General features: G+C 40.7%; 2 protein-coding genes across 2 annotated transcripts; one reads left to right on the forward strand and one right to left on the reverse strand.

Moving 5' to 3' along the window:
- Positions 1-1,078: 1,078 nt before the first annotated feature.
- LOC146625899 (stomatin) lies at positions 1,079-5,164 on the reverse strand (the record flags this gene model as incomplete). Its single annotated transcript, XM_085363228.1, has 5 exons — positions 5,131-5,164; positions 4,498-4,601; positions 1,914-1,974; positions 1,372-1,454; positions 1,079-1,186 (listed from the first exon to the last, which is right to left on the reverse strand). Coding segments are annotated over exons 1-5 (390 nt in total), but the record flags the coding sequence as incomplete, so codon positions are not given.
- A 392-nt stretch (positions 5,165-5,556) lies between these two features.
- On the forward strand, positions 5,557-13,089 carry LOC146625900 (SH2 domain-containing protein 1B). Its single transcript, XM_085363063.1, has 4 exons — positions 5,557-5,699; positions 6,841-6,904; positions 12,675-12,924; positions 13,026-13,089. Exons 1-4 carry the CDS (start codon positions 5,557-5,559, stop codon positions 13,064-13,066), a joined length of 498 nt encoding a protein of 165 aa, XP_085219189.1. The 3' UTR covers positions 13,067-13,089.
- The last annotated feature ends 6,712 nt before the right edge of the window (positions 13,090-19,801 follow it).

Raw genomic sequence — 19,801 nt, forward strand, 5'->3', positions numbered from 1 at the left:
TGTTTGTGTTCAGATACTTTGGAGATTCTTTTAAGTTTGCATGAGCACCTGGTGAGGCTCTTTGGTCTGTTTCTCAAACCATATGACTGTTAACATATGTGGTAAGTATCACTGCCCACTAATGTTAGCTGGCATTTTTATACTATATTTAGTAAATTATTTTTCATTTTTCATTTTAATTTATTGATTTTGAGCTATATTACTTCCTAAAGCTGCTTTTTTAGAATTTATCATTATTTATTTTATTTTTTCTGTTGATTTAAGCTCCTTTCTTTCATCTATTTGTCAGAGTGTGGAAGCCTAAGAAAGACTGAAATTAAAATCAAGTTTATCAGGAAGACAAGGTCTCCTGTAAAGCTGCTTGTGACCCGACCGGGCCCCATGGACTAAGGCCCGGCCACCAGACACTCGCCCTCGGGCACCCTCCCCAGGCCTGGCTCCAGGGCAGGGCCCCGGTAACCCTATCCCGGGCAGGGTAAATGTTCCCTCGATGTTTTCTTCATACGGGTCTTCTGAATCGCTCTTTGTCTGGTCCCTCATCCAGGACCAATTTGCCATGGGAGACCCTACCAGGGGGCAAAGGTCCCCAGACAACATAGCCCCTGGGATCCCTGGAACACACAAACCCCTCCACCACGATAAGGTAGCGATTCACGGTGAGGTCTAATAATTATTACTTAATATAATCAATTAAAAATATTAATTTTTAAATTAAAAGTTATTACTTATTAAATCTTATTTTCTAGATTTTAAAGTCCTTTAAAGTTTCAGTTTTTAATGTCCCCTATAAGTACTAATTAAACATCTATAAAATTGCAGTGTTACTCTGTAGAAAAGAACATATAATGGAATTTGTGAAGTAAATTCAAAGTACCCCAGGTTTGTACTTTGGTAGCATGTTCAGAATAATAATACTGGCTTTATAATCTGAAGGTAGGGTCAGCTGACTCGAAGGAGCTGGATGTTCTATTATTGGAATCTTCAGCTAATCTGTGCCTCCTGCTCAGATTATCACATTGTAACCACTGAACCGAAGAAGATCCATCCGGTCCCAAGTCTGGATAAATGTGAAAGCTGCACCAGGAACCGTCTGGGCCAACAAGAACACGGCCTGGGGGCCGTTTACAACATGCATCACCCACATGAAGGGAGAAAAACACAACAGCACTGCATCCACAGTCAAGACCTGGTGACAGCAGAAGGCAGGGAGAGGTGAGGAAACATCAGTGTGCAGAAACAAATAACTTCAGACTGTTATTGTGAAAGAAAAGCAGCTGATTCTGAGCAGGCCAGGTGGACACAGATGTGATCCTTATATGGGAATAACGGTCAGTGCGTGCCAGCTTTCAGTGATCACAGGATGCTGCTGACCTCTTGTGGCCAGATATTAAAGAACATGGTGCGCAGGTCTACTGTCTGGATGGCGTCCAACCAGGGGATGAACCAGACCAGACCTGCAGAGCGTCAGAAAGGCGAGAAGACCCCATTTTTATTAGTTGTGCTTCTTTGCATGGTAACACACAAATGTGAAAACTTGAAAAGACCAAAAGAAAAACACTGAGGCAGCGTGCAGTACAAATAAAAATAGTTTAAGTTAACTTAGTGGTGATATTTAAAGTCTCGTGTAGTACGAGTATTTGCACTTTATACCTAACATAATAATGTGTGTAATAAGGTATTTTTAATCATTACTTCAGCATCAATCATGACAGAACCACTTTAACGTTACTCTGTTTGATGCGCAATCCTGTATTTATTCTAATAGTTCTGAATCTCAGCTGTAATTTCAGAGTAAAGCGTCCTTTTCCTTCCACTCCGTCATAGCCAACGCTGCACATTTACACCCATAACGATGAAACAGAAGCTGAAGTCTTGTTGCTACAGGTCAGAAGAGAGAGAGTAACGTCTGGTACCGGGTCCTTTGGCTCGTCCTTCAACAGCCCGGCCCAGTCTGAAGGCGACAGCAACCACAACCTGCTCATCAACATAACACAAAACACTCACACATTCAAAGATGAATCCTACAGAGCTGAGGGTGCATTCACAGTGTTTTTGTGCAGTGATGACTGAAAGTTTCCATTTCACATCTGTGAAAGTCACCTGATGAAGCAGGACTGGCTTCTAAATTACAGATAATTTACTCTATTTATCCAGAAGATTGGGATTCAGCAGCTAAAAACACTAAACACATACTAGAAACATGACAAAACAAATTATGTTCATCGAGGCAAAAGAAGGAGCCTATACGAGATTATTTTAATTTTAATGTCAGTTAACTAAACAGTTTCATTTATTTATTTGCTTTGCATCTGATTTTAGTTGGTTTCCAGAATTAAAGAACTTTTGGTTTCTCATCTCAAAGTTATTGAATTAACAACGACAGAAAACCAAAAGAAATCCTCACATTTGAGAAGTTCGGAGCAGACTCTCTCTCCTGAGTAATCATTAGTGATTAGAAAGCCAACTAAAAGTAAAGAAAGAAGAATTACTGCTTGTGTTGCACTAGTGGAAAAAGCAGCAGAGAAAACAGGAGGACAGTTTCTAACATTGGATGAGGTGGGCCTACAGCCCGCCTTCAGTCTGCCACCGCTCACCGTGCTGACGTGCATAAACTCTGCACAGAGGGTGGAGGAAACACACCAACTTTAAACTCTGGTGAATATATTAAATGTAACTGATGCTTACTCATGTGGTCTGCAGGGCTGCAGAGAGCCTGCTGCTGGATATAGTGTGTTCTTCTTTTATGATGTTCTTTATAATGCTCGTGTAATTTTATGAAAGAACAAGGTTGAATGAGCAGCATGAAAATAACCTCCATATGTAGTCAATGCTTTGGAGAGAGTTTATATTCTGATAATTATTTTTATCTTTCTTTTTTTTATCTGTAACAGCATTACATTTAAATCTCCCCCGATGTCTTTATGTTTTGCTTAGAAGGAGCCAGACTTTTTAAAGTGCTCTTGAGCAATAATTCTCCACACTCCTGGCTTGCTCCTCTTGGAGTAACTTCCCCACAGTTCCTTTCTTCTGCCCTGGTTTCAACACAGATGGAGGTTACAGCAGTTCTTTGCCAGATCATTGTTGGCGTTATGGTGAGCATTGGGCCACCTGTGGTGACTGTTGTTTGCAATCTCCTGTTTGTAGTAACGCCATCTCTCCTCATCTCTCCGAGTTACCTGCAGCAGCGCTCTTGGAAACTCAAAACCAAGCTTGTCCACTTCATCACGTGATTTCAGTAACTAGTCAAAAGATCCTGTCACCTGATCAACAGGCGGCCTACTCTCTGCCTGCTGCTCTCACTAAGTCTTGGTTTGCCACCAACTGCCCACAGACCCAATCGCGGTTCCATCCTCCTACACAAATAAGACCCATACTGTTGCCTATGCAAACTATATTGCTCTCTTAGACTTCTTTAACCTCCTCTGTAACGTCCTCTCTGGCAGAGCTCCTGTGTGCTCTTCTGCTCTGTCATGATTTAAGGCTGCATTTCAAAGCAGCGGAGTTTGTTATCTAGTCAGAAGTGATGGAATTATGGACACAGGGAAGTCCACTTCAGCATTGCAATGATCCCAAACACACTTCCAATGCAGTAAAAGCGTATCCGCATATCTGGAGAACTATTCCTGAAGACTTCTTAAAGAAATGACCAGAAAGCTGCCTCAGAGAGTTCAGGCTGTGTTGAAGAATGAGTGTGCTCATACCATATAATTGACTTTCAAGCTCATTAGAATTGTACAAAGTTTTGTTTTGTTTGTCACATGTTTGCGCGTTTCAATGAATTTTACTGAAAGTGAAGTGGCTCATGACTTTTGCACAGTATTGCATTTATGACAAGCGTTTTAACACACACAACAAAACTGCAGTTTTTTGCTCAGGTTTTGGAAAGCTGGCCTCTTGCTGTGCTGCTCTCACAGAGAAGAAGTGTGCGGCTCTTCTGCCTGTAGAAACCATCACACCGCTTCCTCGTACAGACTGGGTTAAGTGTGTGTGTTAAAAGGTTAGCGCTTTATTCTGCTGGTTTCTCTCAGAGACGGTTTAGCAGCATCTACACAAACAGAAGCTCAAGCCAGCAACCCCCATGTTGGTTTGCTGCTCTCTGACACTGCGACCATCTAGTATTTTAAGCAGACTAAATATGGCTTTGAACTTAAAAGCTTTTATACCTGTTTGTTTTTAAGTTTTATCTTAGAGAAATACAATAACATTTAATTTTTAAGACTAGAAATAGTTTCCCCCCAAAGTTTGTATAAAAAAACGCCCAAAAGCTGCAATAAAAATCTTTTTTTATTCACTTTTTTTACTCAGTGTTTCTAGAACTTAATATGCAAACCCCAACTCTCCCACCCAAAACAACGACATTTATTGCACAATGAATGAACTTCATATTTTCTATCAGCTAATATTTTAGCTCTGCTCTCTGATGACTCATGATTTCCTCTCAGTACAGTTCATTTACAGAAACGAGAGCCTGAGTCTGAGCGGTTTCCCTTCTCTTACCTTTACACACATCCAGGCTGAAATGGGGAAGGTGACGACCGACAGTAGGGTCAGCACCTTACCGACTGCCTCTACCACCACCCCGCCGCTACTCTGGCCTCCACCTGCAGAAGACGGAGAAGCAGCAGGATGGATGAAACTATAATTCTGTAATTTCCTTCGGGATTAATAAAGTATTCTGATTCTGATAAATTGAACAAACAAAAAGATACTTGCTCTGTGCTGACCTGATCTACCACATGACTTTGTAACAATGAGCTCTCAGCCACACAGGCCTGCAGGTTGGTCCGTGACCCCCCGATCTGTGACTGTTAAGCTACGAGGGCAATTAAATATTTGTGATAACTGACGAGAGTCGGTTAAAAAATAAAATAAATAAAAACCAGAAAGCCTGCAAATCCGTTTTGACAGTAAAATGTCTTAGACAGATTCTGCTCTGAATCCTGAGGCAGACCTGCCTTTATCAAAAATGTTTGTTTTAATAGTTTTACAGTAATGGCGCTCTAAGACACCGTTAGAATGTAAAGTATAATATAAATGAGTTTGTAATTCATTCTTCTAAGCTTGTAACCAGACTTTACACATTGTCTGCTTACCGATCAGCAAAATCTTTCTTTGACTTCCTGTTCTCACCTCTCTCTGATTCTTCTGCTTTAACTAAAAACATTAGTCAGTTCTATCCTGCACATACCTGCACATGTGTGCTGGTTATATCACTGATGTTACTTTCTCTCTCCTCTCTCGCTCGTGTTCGCACACACGTTACACACTTCCTGTGAAACTGCTTTAGTGTGAGCGGCTTTCTTCTCTCTTCTCATTCTGCTCAGTGCCTCCAAGCGCTGCGCACCGACCTCTCTCTGCTCACCTCCTTCATCCCGTCGTTTCCCACCAGGAACCTGGACTGAGCTCTTTTATGGCCCCTGCTCGCTCTCCGAGGGAACTCAGACAGTGAGTTCTCAGACAGTTCTTGGAAATGAGCCTGTTTTGAGAAAGCAGAAGTTGCTGAGAGGTGTTTTGGCTTGTTCATGTCAGTCGGTTGTCTGCTGGCTTCTCTTCACCATGGCAGCAGCTCTGCCTGCGTGCTACCATGGCGCCATGACTAAGAAGGAGTGTGAGGATTTGCTGGGAAAGAAGAACAAGGATGGAGCTTACCTGATCCGAGACAGCGAGACCATCCAGGGAGCCATGTGTCTTTGTGTCTAGTAAGTACTCTGCACCACGGAGTCAGGCTCCATACACCAGACTTACCTTTATCAAAACTTCTTTCTTTTAACAGCTTCATAGGTAAAGACACTCTATGGTATCAATGGAATATGAAGCCTAATATAGAATATGGTATCATTCATAGCAGGTTGTCAGGTAGGCTAACCTTGTAACCATCCTCCTGGTGGTTCTGTCTGCAGATTCATGATCGATAGGAGACTTTTTAAAGTTAAATCGCTTTAATTCTGAGAAGAGCGCGATGAGGAAAAGAGGACTCTAATGTGACTTTGGTTTGGGAGGACTAAACAAATAAAAGTGCTCCCTCAAATCAAATTCAAACCTCACTCTCCTTCAGTCTCTGAAAACCTCATAAGGATGTGAAGCGTTTGGGCAGTGAGGAATGAGGTGAATATAGTGACCTAAAATCCTCTGTAGCGAGTGTCAAAGGGGGAAGAGAGTATTTTAATATAATAAACCAGGTAATTTAGTTTTAATGAGCTTTGTTAAGAAAGGCCGTTGAATAAAAGCAATAATGGAAAAACGTAACCAGATCTTTTTGCTGATGCAGCAGTGTGCATGCAGGTTTTTCCTAACCTCTGCTGTGTTGACAGCAGGGAGCATTTAGCAATTCTATGAATTATATTAGAGGCAAAAGATGTTCCGTTGATCTAAGCAGATTATACTCTATAATAAAAATCACGATAAGAACGTTTTTGCGTGGGTATTATTACTCTAGGAAGTGTACACCTACACAAATACCACAATATCAGCTGTGGTCAAGTAAGGTTCCACTCTAGCTCGTTGCTGCTTCTGCATCTTTTTTCCATGACCTGCACGTAGTGTTTACATACAAGTAAAAAGTACATTAAAATTTGCATAACTTTTTTTGTGCACTGCCAACGTTTTCTGTTTGTGTAGTTGTTAAGGAAGCTGCTTATTACTGATAAGAAGATTCAAACTATGAGAAAATTGAGTCATGTGACCATGTGTTCTTCTTCCTCTTTTATTTTGTGTGAACTAACAAAGTCAGAATTTTGTTGCATAAAAGGTTTTTTACACACGTCTAAATAAACAGTTTTTTCCTTAACCTTACTTCTTCTGTGGTCCTCTAACAGCAGCATAAATCTCCTTTTCTTTCAGTAAACAGAAGGTGGTGTACACCTACAGACTGCTGCAGTCACACAATGGATACTACACCCTCCTGGTAAAAGAACACACACACAAATGACCACATGCAGAAACATTTGCAGCTGCAGCCAGGTCCTTGAATTCAGAATTATTCCTTGTTCTGTGTTTGCAGTAAACTGAGACTCTAAATGCTCTTTCACGCTGCAGGATTTTAAATCAAGCGGTAAAATATTTACTCTTAGAAGCAGAAGAGTCTTTTCTATTCAAAAATGTTCTTCGAGGGGCCGCCTCCTGCCAAGCGTTCTTTAAGGAATCACTTTGTGTGGTGTAAAGTTTATTTGGACGCCTCATCCTCATTATTGTTTTATGCATTTTAGCCTTTTTTGATAGGAAAGCACAAAGAGTCGACAGGAAGGCAGGGAGAGAGTGATGATGTGCAGGAAATGGTCTGGGGCAGGCTCAAACCCAGGCACCTGCTTGTGCGGCACCTGCAGTAGGTCATATGAGTCACTAGCTCAACCAAATGAGCAATAGCGATGCCCTGTTATCATTGTCCTCAAAGGTGTGCACCTGTGAACACAGGCCCCAACAAAGTTGACACCTGTGCCACGAAGCTGCCTGCTGCAGTTTGTGTGCCGATGTTGATGCCAGATGAGGTTTGCAGCTCTGTAGTTATTGAGACAGCAAAGCGCTGGTGACTCTTCTGCGTGATGCAGCACTCAGCGAGCCTGTGCTGGAACTCCACATGATGCTTTACTTCGTGTTTGGGTTTCTGTGGTTTCCAAATGCTTCGGCCTCGCAATAACACCAGCTAAAGCTAACTGTGGAAAGGAAGAAATGTCACCGACTGAATTGTTGCAACAGTCTCATCCTATTATAGCACCACACTCGAATTCAGTGGCGTTTCTAAAGACCGACTGATTGGCTAGGTGCTTGATTTCCTTAAGGATTGCGATTTTTACATGCCTGTGGCTTTGAGAGCCTCAATTCAAACCTCAATATGTATATTTAAACATATTTGCATATGTGATCTATAGTACATAGAAAATATTTCTTTTTGAATATGTAATATTTTAGACTAAAATAAACAATAATGACATGTCAGTTAAGCTATTTGCTATCATAAAATTAGCAAAACTCAAAAACAGGTCTCGGCGCCGGCTTAGCACAGTCGGATGAGCAAGTGGCCAACCCGGGTTTAAGTGCTGCATGTCTTCCCCTCTGCTTTCCTGTCGATCTTTGCTGTTTCTAGTAAAGCCAGTTACAGGCACAAGCTCCTGGTCATTAGTCGGAGCTACTGAGACCTTATCTTATGTCTGAGAACATCTGAGAAAGCTCTCCTCTTCCACGCTCTGACTTCCAAATATGGAGCGTGGATGTAATATAATATAAATTCATTTAGATTGTATTTCAAATAACTAACATGAAACAAATTATTAAAAACATAAAACTGATGTTCGGTGGCACATCTTTGGGGAACAATTTTAATAAGAAACTCGTATTTTTTCTCTAGTAAGCGTTTGTTGAAACTCAAACGTTAAAGCGTCCTCAGAAAAATTAACCACAGTTCCTCGAATAATCCCAGAGCAGGGTCCTTTGTAGTGTCAGGTGAACAGAGAAAACCCCTAAACGAAATGACCCTCTCCGAGCAAGCCGAGTAGTTCTGAGAGCGTAGATGTTTTAAATGGTAGAGCTGTGAAGATGTGACTGTCAAGGTTAACATTATTCTGTCGCTGTGAGCCATCTTTATCCTTTGTTTTGTCTGTTTCTTGGTAAATGAGTTGCACTCAAAAGACGAGTGAAGGGAGGCAGAACTGTACGAAGTTTACATAAAGAACAATCGCACAGTTACACAAAATTACAGACAACGTCAGTACCAACAAAACACAACCACACAAGTTTCATATATTTTACTGATTTTTTTTAAATTTGAGTATTTCAGCAGGTTTCAGTTTTAAACAGATAAAACCACAGCTGGTAAACAACCCAACAACTCACCCCAGCAGGACAGTTTGCCATCAACACCAGAGGACGCAAAGAAGCAAATTTACAACCATTATAAAGAGCTCAAAGTGCTATCCTGCACCTAAGCTTTCATATTTCTATTCAATCCAACATACTACGAGCAGGACAAGTCCAAGCTCCTCCCAGAGCCAGCAGAAATTATTTTCATGATCAGAAGCGTTCTGATTAATCAGAAATATCAAAATAATCAAATAATCAAATAATTATTTGCTCAGTTAGCCGTCATTCTATTTCGGAAAAAAATGTTCTTATCATTTTCTCAAGATGTTGAGAAAGTGATAAGATGTTATCAAGATGTTGTCTTCAAATAATTTGTATTTGGTTCACGGACAGAAACCCAAAAACACACGCGACATGTCAGAGGAACAAACTCACGACGCCACAAAAACAAAATAATATGAAAAAGACAGATATTAAAAGTGCGAGAAAGAAAGAAAGATAAAAAAAAATAGAGGCTGATGGACTCCAAAATTTATTTCACCAAAAAATAAGGGAGAAAATTCTGTCTGTATTTTAGCAGAATCTGTTCTAAATCCAGTTAAAGTATGTTTTACTCTTCATAGATAAAACGACGATGGCAACACGTGTTTCTTACCTCGTGCATACCGGTTAAAACTGTGGAGCTGCATCAGCCAAACATTCCTACAATTTGAATCTTATTTCTTATCAAAGAGGTATATATAATTATTACATTTAAAAATGTTTAAATCTATGTGAAATGATCTTCTAGTTTTACTCCTCAAACTGAAAAACATCATTAAAAAGTCCATGAATTCATTTCTCAGCATTTCATCAAATTGCCAGGCGGCTGAAACCTGTACCAGCGTCCACCACAAACACAGGGCGAGACGATAGTGGTAAACAGCGCAATGCTGCTAGCCAGCTGCTAACAAAGTGTTAAACAGATCGTGTTTTGCTTATCAAACATCTCACCACAAACTATAGCGAGAAAGAAAATACGTCATGTTAAAAAAACAGAGGAGCTATTAGTAATCCCTGAGGAGCCGGCTGGGGCTCAGAGCGGGCGGCTCCCACCAGGAAGGTCAGTGGTTCAGTCCCCGGCACCTCCAGTCTGTATGTCAAAGTATTGTGGTGAAAGCTTCTGGGCCAGTGTGTGACCAGCATGAGTGAAGTCAAACAAAGGAATCAGTCACAGATAAAAAGTGCAACTGAGTGAATGAGACTCAAATCAGTCCTTCACTGTGCACTTTATTTTACAGGATTTCAAAAAAAAAGTTGTTTGCTGAGAAAAGGAAAACACAAAGTTAATGGCAAAACCAGTTAAAATAGTTTAATATGCTATATATGTTTACATTTTGTACATGTTTTCACTGTGTTTTGAGTTCCATTCAAAAGAGGAAAATACTTTGGTCTCATCACCGCGTCTGCACAAAATCAGTTTGGAGCTTTAAACGTCACCAATGTTTCCTTTAAATGTTTCCATCTGTCTGTTAATCGTTGTTGAAGTTCAGCTCGTTTTCTGTTTATCTCAGAGTCTTTCCCATGCCTTTAAAAATGGAAAACAAACGCTAAACAGCTGACTGTACATGAACATTTCACCTCGATCATGGAAAGTCAGTTGTCGTGAAGTCTCCCCACAGGAAACTCCTCTGACGTTCGTTAGACCCCACACTGAAGGGCATCATTTTATCAGAGTCAGTTTTTTCCACAACACGCAAAAAAATAAGTGTATAAAAGCATAAAAGCCACAGATTTATTCAACTGCTGCCGGCGTGCGTGAGCTGTTCTACTTTAAAAGTAAGCCCGTGGGCTCAGTCTCAGGATGTGGCTTCTGGAGGTTTCACTTTTCCCCCTACGATTATCTATTATTAGGGGGTGATTTAAATATTTAAAGATATATTTATTGTAATTTTACGATCTATTTCACTATTCTACAATACTTCCTTTGCTAATAAGTAAAGGAAAACCGTTGTTGTTGTTGTTGTTGTTGTTGGCCTTTTTATGGTCTTTTTGAAATAATGTAACTTCTCCATTAGAATGAATCTTGTGCTTCAGTGCATTTGCATAATTTACGAGACAGCCATGTCTGCGAATGGAACTGACAAAAATTTATTGTTACCAGCTGACTTTTCATTCAACAGTCTTAGCAGGACTTGAGATAGTCTGGTCTCAAAATCAGTAAATCTACAAATGCACTTGATTAATTTGTTTTCTATGAAAGGAGATGTTTGCAGGTGTGTGTGCTCAGGTAACCTTTTAAATATTAAAGTTCATGAAAGTACAATTAGAAGAAGACAGAAGGAATATGGCTTGTTTCAGCTTGTTTTGTAGCCACCTTACAGTCACTGAGTGTCCATGAACACCTCTGTGTACCAAAGTATTCTATGGTCAAATATGAGGCCATCGGTCTGAAAATGGGTCATACAGCAGGACAATGATCCCAAGCACAGCAGCAAATGTACAAAAGAGCGACCTGAAAAAGAAATGAATAAACAGGCTGCAAAGGACCAGTCAAAGTTCACACCGCAACCCGACTGAGATGCTGTGGGAGGAACTTAAGAGAGCTGCGCATAAACGAATAACCACAAACCTCACAAAACTGAAGCAACTCTAAAGACGAGCGGGCTAAAATTCCTCCACCAGCATGTGAGAGACTCATGCACTCAGTCACACAGAAAACTATTGCAAAGTATTGCTGGTAAAGGTGGTTCAACAAGCTACTGGATGAAGGCATGCACTGAGTTTTAAAAAACACAACTTCTGCATTTTGTTTTAGTCTTTGCCAATATTACACCACGCCGTAACAATATGTCACAAGTCATCATACAGGACTTCTTCTGAGGTTATATAACTTTAAGAACAGATAAGAACTAGATTCATTATTTGTTATTCTTATAAAACCGTAGTACTAAAAGAGGATTTCCTTAATTTTTACATCGACTGTATTTTCAAGTTTTGACGAAAACCTCATAAAAAAACAAACAAATAAACACTTGAGGTTTGGGAAAGTCCAACTTCAAATTCAGTTGGTTCCAAACGAAGTAGTAAATATTCAGAAGTGCAGTGGAAACCCCCTTTAAAAGTCACAAATGACAGTCATATGAAAAGCGAGGGGTCCTACATGAAGACTGTAGCCAAAGACTGAGCGTTGTTCTCTCATTGAACTCTTTTCACGCTCTTTAAAAGCAAAACATTTGATGATGTCATAGTTTGCTGTGGAAAAGTGACACTGACTTTTTCCCCCTATTTTGTTCACATGTGTTGCACAACAGTGAACAACCACAGTTGTGTGGGTTTCCCTCGTGCTCCCAGAACAGCTCCTACCTGTTAGGTGCTGAAAGCCTTAAAGGAGTTCCTGATGCAGCAAAACCTACTTGTGATGTCTATCGTCTGATCATCCAACCATAACTTTCAGTATGTGTCAGCTTTGGCCACAACAACAATTATAATAAGAAAACTGTTAAACTGAAGCGGTGCTGGGAACATGACACGCATAAAGTTCAACAACGTTTATCGCACCATCATTCTGCTTCTGACAATTTGTTGAGTGAACGTTTTTATAGTCTTGAAATTCTTTAAACGATGTTTCAAGGAAATAAGTTGAATACACTGGCTGCAGAGTGTACCCCACCTCTGGCCCTGTCACAGCTGGTGTAGACCCCACCCGGCCCATAAACTGATATTCAGTTTATCTTTATTATCTTTATGAACCATGTGAGAGCACTAGCTGCTTAAATAAAACGATGATATTTTACACTTTATTTTTAAACAGCTCATCTTGTAACTGTGATTACTCGGCTGATTTTTGGAGGATGATGGACCTTTGTTATATTTACTTTATGCTGTTCTTGTTTCATCAGACAGCGGGGGGTTTGGATGAGACATTTTTTAAGACTATTGACGATCTGATTCGTCACTACAAGAGGAAGAACCAGGGTCTGGCCATGCATCTGCGCCACTCAGTCAAAAGGAAGACGGCCTTGCTGATCCAGCCACAGAGAGAGCTGCAAGCACAGCCTTCAAAGTCACCTGAACAAAGGCCGCGCAGGACTGAACGTGAGCCATGGAGGCAGCCTGACACCGTACCCGAGGAAGAACATGATTACGAGAGTACGCCTTACATTTTCTCCGTTTCTGTTCTTTTCTGTCCTATTTCTGTCTCGCAGCATCTTCTTTGGTTTGTGTGTTTGACCTTCGCTCTGTTTATTCAGATGCTCCTGAGTCTGAGTACGTCGAAGTCCTTCCTGATTAACGTCGGCCATCAAACACCAAATGAGATGTTTGGGGGAAATCAGTGACAAGAAGCTCACAGGCTGGATCTTATTCAGGATGATGACATGTGGACGTATACACACTGTGTGCTACAAGGGTATCAAAGCTTTTACTGCAGCTGAACTATTCACAATGCTCTCGGATCAGGATTCCAGGAGATGCACTGGATTTGAAGAAATGCAGCCTCAGTGCTCCCATCAGGATGAACTGCAGTAACTCCACCGTCCTTTTTCCTCCACTGACGTCATCTGGTCATGATCTAACTGCAATACTGTCACAAACCTGAGACGAAACAGCTGTTTTAAGTTATTCCACTGGTTCCTGGGCCGAAGGAGCCAGGCCGCTCGTGGATCCACCCAAGTGATAAACTTTTAGGTTTTGTTGTTTTTATTATCAAACGCATATGTAAATATAGATTTATGTATATTTTTTATTGCAACAAAATTATGTATTTGGTGCGATGCTGTCACCTGGTTTATGAAATGAGGAGCAGAAAGTGGGCAGGAAGAAACTCATCCTTATGAAAAGCACGATGAACAAACTCTAGCGGTTTATTTTCCATCTAAATGCTTTAAGGTTAATGTTGTTCTGTGAGGTTTACTCTTTATTTTTCCCGTGAGGTACAGAGCTCGCCGACGTGGTTTAGATTTATTTTGTGCATACGTCTACTAATTAAAGACAAAAAGAAACTGTCCGTGGCAGCAAAATGAAATAAAATGTCTCACACTGCACACTTGTGAGAGAAGTCCTGAATCTCTAAAACTGAAATCACTCCAAAATATGATGCATCACTGTGGCTCCAGCGCAACGTGCTGGAAAGCCTGGACATTCACAAAGTGACTTCCTTCTTCCTTGTTTTCTTTAGTAATTCAGAATGTGTTTAGTATTTCTATATTAGTGACGTCAATATAAATATACATTTTTACTGTCAGAATAGTTTTATTCAACAAGTTGCTGAAGACATTCCTCTGAGATTTCGGTCCATGTTGACATCACAGCGTCACATCCATGAGGTGGATCTCCCTCCACCACATCTCAAAGGTGCTCTATTGGATTGAGATCTGGTGACTGAGGAGGGTGCAGCGAGCTCACTTTCATGCTCAAAAAACAGTTTGAGATGCTTTGAGGTTTGTGACATGTCCTGTTATTCTGCTGGAAGGTGCTGTGTTCATAAAGAGATGGAGACGGGCAGTAACAATACTCAGGTAGGCTGTGGTTGTCAAATGATCCTCAGCTGATACTAAGAAGCTCAAAGTGTGCCAAGAAAATATCCCCCGCATCATCAAACCTGCGGCTCGAACATACGAGGCAGGAGGATCCGTGCCGTCGTGTTCTGACCCTACCGTGTGAATGTCGCAGCAGAAATCGAGACTAGTTGTTTGTTTTCATTTTCTGTTGTCTGATTTTGGTGAGCCGTGTGAACTGCTTCAGTTTCCTGTTCTTAGCTGACACTTGTTAATGCGTTTAGAGAAGTTCTTTTGCATACATTAGATCAGCCCATCTGGTTGTAGCTCCTAAACCTTCAAATCGGCTGAATCTGTGGTTTGGTTTAAAAGTCTGAAAATTTATTTCTATAGGTGATCTTTTCTTGAACCTTTTCCATAATCTGGGCCCTTTGGTTCTTATTGTGTTTGTATAAGAGTGTATGCAGGAAGAAAAGTGTTGCACTAATAATATTTAGTGAGAGATGAGGAAAAAGGTCATGCATGAAGGAAAAAATACACATACCACTGTGCTAAAGCTGTGTTCGTCTCTGGTCCTTGAGACTGCTTATTTTAGGATTTTAGGCGATTCCCATCAAGATGCTTCAGTCAAACAGCCACCTCAGAGAGTTGCAGCATGGCCTGGAGGTGTCAGTATCACAATCTGCGGGGAGTACGATCATTTGTTATGAAAAAAGAGGACCCAGAAGATTAAAGAAGATTAAACAATAAACACACAGGACGGTTATTAGGGAAGAGGAGATGGCAGGGACAAATCAGGAGTAACGAGACAGTTACAACATAACCAACAAAATAAAATAGGAAGCACGTGTTTTGATCGCTGGCTCCAGTCTGCATGCTGAAACTTCCTTTGGTTACAAGATACAGAACCAACGTTAGTGTGAATGAGACTATGAGAATGTTATGCAGCATTTTCTCCACTTTGAATTCAGTTTGAAGAAGTAAAGAGACAAACAAACTTAAAAGAGACCATAAGATAAAAAAAACACAGACATCGCAAACGGACGAAACACGGGCAAGAAAAAAGTAACCAGAAAAGGAAGCAAGGGAATAGAAAGATAAGATCCACATGAATAGAATAGACAAAATATGAGTGCTTCAAGCAAACTGTGCAGGAATAAAATATAAATAGCAAACAGCAGAAATAAATAACAAATGGGGGAAAATATGTAGGATGAACAGGAACAAAGACACTGGAGAACAAAGTGGTGAGGGTTACTCAGACCACCATTAACTGACTAAATACATGAGAACTGGCACAGTGAGACGCGGTCACAGAGAGTGACAAGGTACAAGGCGCACAAAAAGAGGGACTGGCAAAATTAGACGTCTATCTAGAAGTACAGAATACAGAGACAGACAGGCAGACAGTGAAACAAACATGGAGACAAAACCTGCTACACACAGAGACAACACTAACACGGCCTGAACATGAAAGGAAACAAATTTAGACCAGCAACTAAGAGGAAGCACTAATTTGGAAGGGAAATAATACCAGACATATGGTGCACTCTGAATATCACCAGTCTGTTGCAAAGCTAACAGAGAGACAGACAAGCATTCACACCTACAGCTAATTTAAAGATACCACTTCAGCGTCACAGCTGGGTCCTTCTCTGTGTTATAAACGACACAGAGATGGCCCCAGCTGTGACGCCACAGTAGTTCATTTGTTGACTGATACATCGTCTCTCAGGAACGAGGGCGAAATGCCAACGACCGCCTGTCTGTTTTCAGGGCTGTATTTGAAGCCATGCTCAAATTAGGCAAAGTTTTAAGTGTTGCACATTTCGATGGGTTTTTTTCAGCTGACATAGTTTCCATTTGGGTCATGTGGCGTTAGATACCCCAGCGTGTGGTCATAGGGTGAAGAGCCCGGATGATTAGTGGGATTTTAGGTGTGGTGTAAAAATGACGCTGCAACTTTAAAAACGTTGTTGCTTTAAGGATTAACGTACAACCATACTTGGGCTGAGTTTGACACTGGTTCTCTTCAGTAATTAAAATAGCTTTTACACATGATAAGATCAAATGTCAGCTACACTGTGACAGTCGAGGGGCCACACTCAGATATATTTATGCGCTTGTTCTCTTTGTGTGATAAGAGTTTCCATCTGAATTTAACCCTTGTGTGGGGCTGATCTTTCATTTCATTTTATTTCAAGCTCAGATTCTTTGCCTTTGGCACATTTTCTGTGACGAGACTTCAAACCATTCCCACCGTCCTTATTAATCAACATGGTGAAGTGATTCTTCGGAAGGTGATGGGATAGGAAGAGTTTTCAGAAAATGAGGCCTTTTGTCTTTATTGGAGAGGTCAGTGCAGACAGGACGGATGGGGGGAAGGCGAGGGGGGAATGACACACAGGAAACGGTGTTGGTCAGACCCAAAGACAGGCGTGGGCAGTGAGGACTCTCACCTTCAGACTCACTGTCTAATCAGTCTGACAGTGAGTCTGAAGACAGAGCAACCCAACACACGTTACTGTGTTCATCATCATCATCATTGTTTATTTATATAGCACTTTAAAAACACACAAGGCTGACCAAACTGCTGAACAATAGAAACATAATAGATACCATAAGAATAATAAATACGATACAATAATAAACATAGCGAAAAACAATAAAATACAAGTCAGTCAACCACTGAGTCAAAAGCCAGTGAATAAAAATGTGTTTTCAATCTGGATTTAAAAACCAGCACTGATGTCGATCGCCTAATGTGAAGAGGAAGATTATTCCAAAGCTTAGGAGCCACGATAGAGAACGCTCGGTCTCCTCTCAGTTTCAGCCGTGATTTGGGGACTGAGAGCAACAGCTGCTCAGCTGACCGGAGCGAACGAGTGGGGACATAGGGCTTCAGCAAATCAGACAGATACGCAGGCGCCAGACCATTTAAAGATTTAAAAACCAACAAAAGAACTTTAAAATGAATCCTAAATTCAATTAGAAGCCAGTGCAGGGAGGCCAAGAGTGATGTTATCACTAAGCAGGACATTAAATCAAATTAATGAGACACCAAAACAAGAGCTGGAGCCCAAGACAGCCATGAAGTCACAGTGTACACAAATACACAAGAAACACAGAAACCAGCTGGGTGGATGTGGCTCGGGAACCTTCTGTTACCTTGAATGTCGGTGTTTTGAACGCTGGCTGCTCCAGTCTGCTTGTATTTGTCCAAGATTTCCCCTCATATCTTGGTTATGGTTATTTTTTCTTTTATTAAATTGATCACACTTCTGTTCATGAATGTGCTCTAACATCTAGCCATCACATAACCATCTACACAGTGTGTATTGTTTGGGAGTGAGAATCACAGGAACACTACACAAAGGGTTGATCTCGATCTTACTTTCCTCTGTTTCTGAAACCTTTTGAGCTTCAAAGCAGAAGAAATGTTGGTGTGAACCCTCCTTTCACTTCACAGCACTTGCTGGTTACATTTTTGGGTGCTAATGTGTGAAAATCTGAAATATGACGATTCACATCTCTGCAGCTACGTATCTCAAACAAGATTTACATTTACACGCAGGTTTTTTCCCCTCACGCAAGCGGAGTTATCGCTTCTATGATTTTAGTTATTTTTAGCACAGAGGAAAACTCTGCTGTCCTTTGTACGTGGCAGTTCTTTTTTAAGCTATGGAACCTTTTTAAAATTAAATGAGTTTTAAATAATGTGATTATAATGAGGAGGCAATCGCCTAATCTGCATATCTGTCTATTTTACTTCCTCACCCTTTGTGTTTGCTCATTGCTGTTACACGCCATTAAATTTCAGTCTTAAAGGAGCCTGTAATTCGGTGATTGTCTATCATTTGTGCAAAACGCGCTTCTTTCTTCAAACTCTGAACTCTGAAAAGTGAAGGGCTTAACCCTCGTTGTCGGCACGGGCAAAACGCAGTTGCACATCCTGTGTTTGTTTTCACACCCTTTCAGCACGAACTGCTTCTGTTCCTCACTGACCTTTGTTAAACACAATGCCCGCTGTGCCTGAGATCAGCTGGGGTTTCATCACTGGGCGCAATTTCTTTTTTATTGAACATCATCATCCGTTTAAATACATGCAGTCTTTTTTTTCTTTTTTCAAAATAAAACCTGCAGACAGGAAAACGCCAAAGACACATAAGAAGAACAGAGCGCGGCAGAAAGCAGTGATGGGCCCCTAAGACCATCAGCAGGGTCTAACCACAGTTTCCACACTCAGACACTGAATCAAAAAGATGCGCACACCACACACATCCACCCACCATTGTCTGCAGTCTGCAGAGAATTCAATTAATTTGATCAAAGTCACTGCAGCTTCTCTTGTGTTCTTTAATTTGTTAGACTTCATAGTGTTTGCATGGGCTGCTGAGGTCAGCTGCACATGCATCATCATGTGGATGGATGCAAAGTGCTGCATTTTGCAGTCTTCTTTTCGTCTGCATGTGTCCTAAAAACAACATGCAACCTATATATGGCAACAAGAAACCTCAGTGCTCGATATCCTCTTTCGGCTAGTCACATCACCCTTGAGACATTATTTATGTTTCCTTATGTTTACCTTGTTATGTTCATGTCATTTATTATTATTTTTTCTTTCTTTCTGTGGAATTTGGTCACAGTTCTTGAGCTCCTTTCCAGACTAAAGTGATGTGTTGTAATTGGTATGTTTAACTAAATGACTCATATTATGATAACACAACATGCATCATTTATTTGCCTGCTTCTAAGAAACCAGGCAAATGCAAATGTAATTTTTTAAAGCGGTCTGAGCAGTAGGTAGGGTCTCTGAAGGTCTTTCAGCTTTTCTTTTGTTTTTATTTCAGTGGCTACTTTACCACTTATCTTCAGTCACTCGTACTTTATCGTTTTCAGATTAATGTTTTTTGTTTGTTTGTTTGTTTATTAAGCCACATTGGTGTATGATGATCAAACTGGAAGACCCAGGAGTATGGTGAAGGGAAACAGGAAGCAAATGATGAGATATGACAAATACTACAAGAACTGGACTGAAACATCAGTGACAGACGGTGTCGTGGAGTGCTGAATCCAGATTTAGGAGGAGGAGGATTCAGGAGGAGAGAGTTACAATAATTAATTTCCACAGCTTTCTGTAAAACACAGTGGAGGCTCTGTTGTGGTTTGGGGATGCATTTCAGCCAGGGATGTTGATCTTTTCAAAATTAATGGAATTGTGGAAATAGAAAAATACAGACTGGTTTTGAGGCATTTTCAGCACAATGATGAACCCATACACACTGCAGCCAATGCAGTTAAAGCATTCCTGGATAGAAAACACATTGGAGCACTATCAGTCGTGGATTGGCCTCTCCAGACCCTGATCCTACTGAAGACTACTGAAAGAAATGATGAGAATGGTTGCCTAAGAAAGTTCAGACCACGTTGAAGAAAACAGGTGGTTATATAAAAAACTGATGTATACTCTTGTTGCTATTCTAACAAGGGTATACATCAGGACAGGAAAATATGCTGTATTTTCTTGTATG

This window comes from Diplotaxodon limnothrissa, linkage group LG9, assembly GCF_057381915.1.
Source record: "Diplotaxodon limnothrissa isolate DT_005_m linkage group LG9, D_limnothrissa_male_GT1.1, whole genome shotgun sequence".
NCBI classification, from domain to species: domain Eukaryota; kingdom Metazoa; phylum Chordata; class Actinopteri; order Cichliformes; family Cichlidae; genus Diplotaxodon; species Diplotaxodon limnothrissa.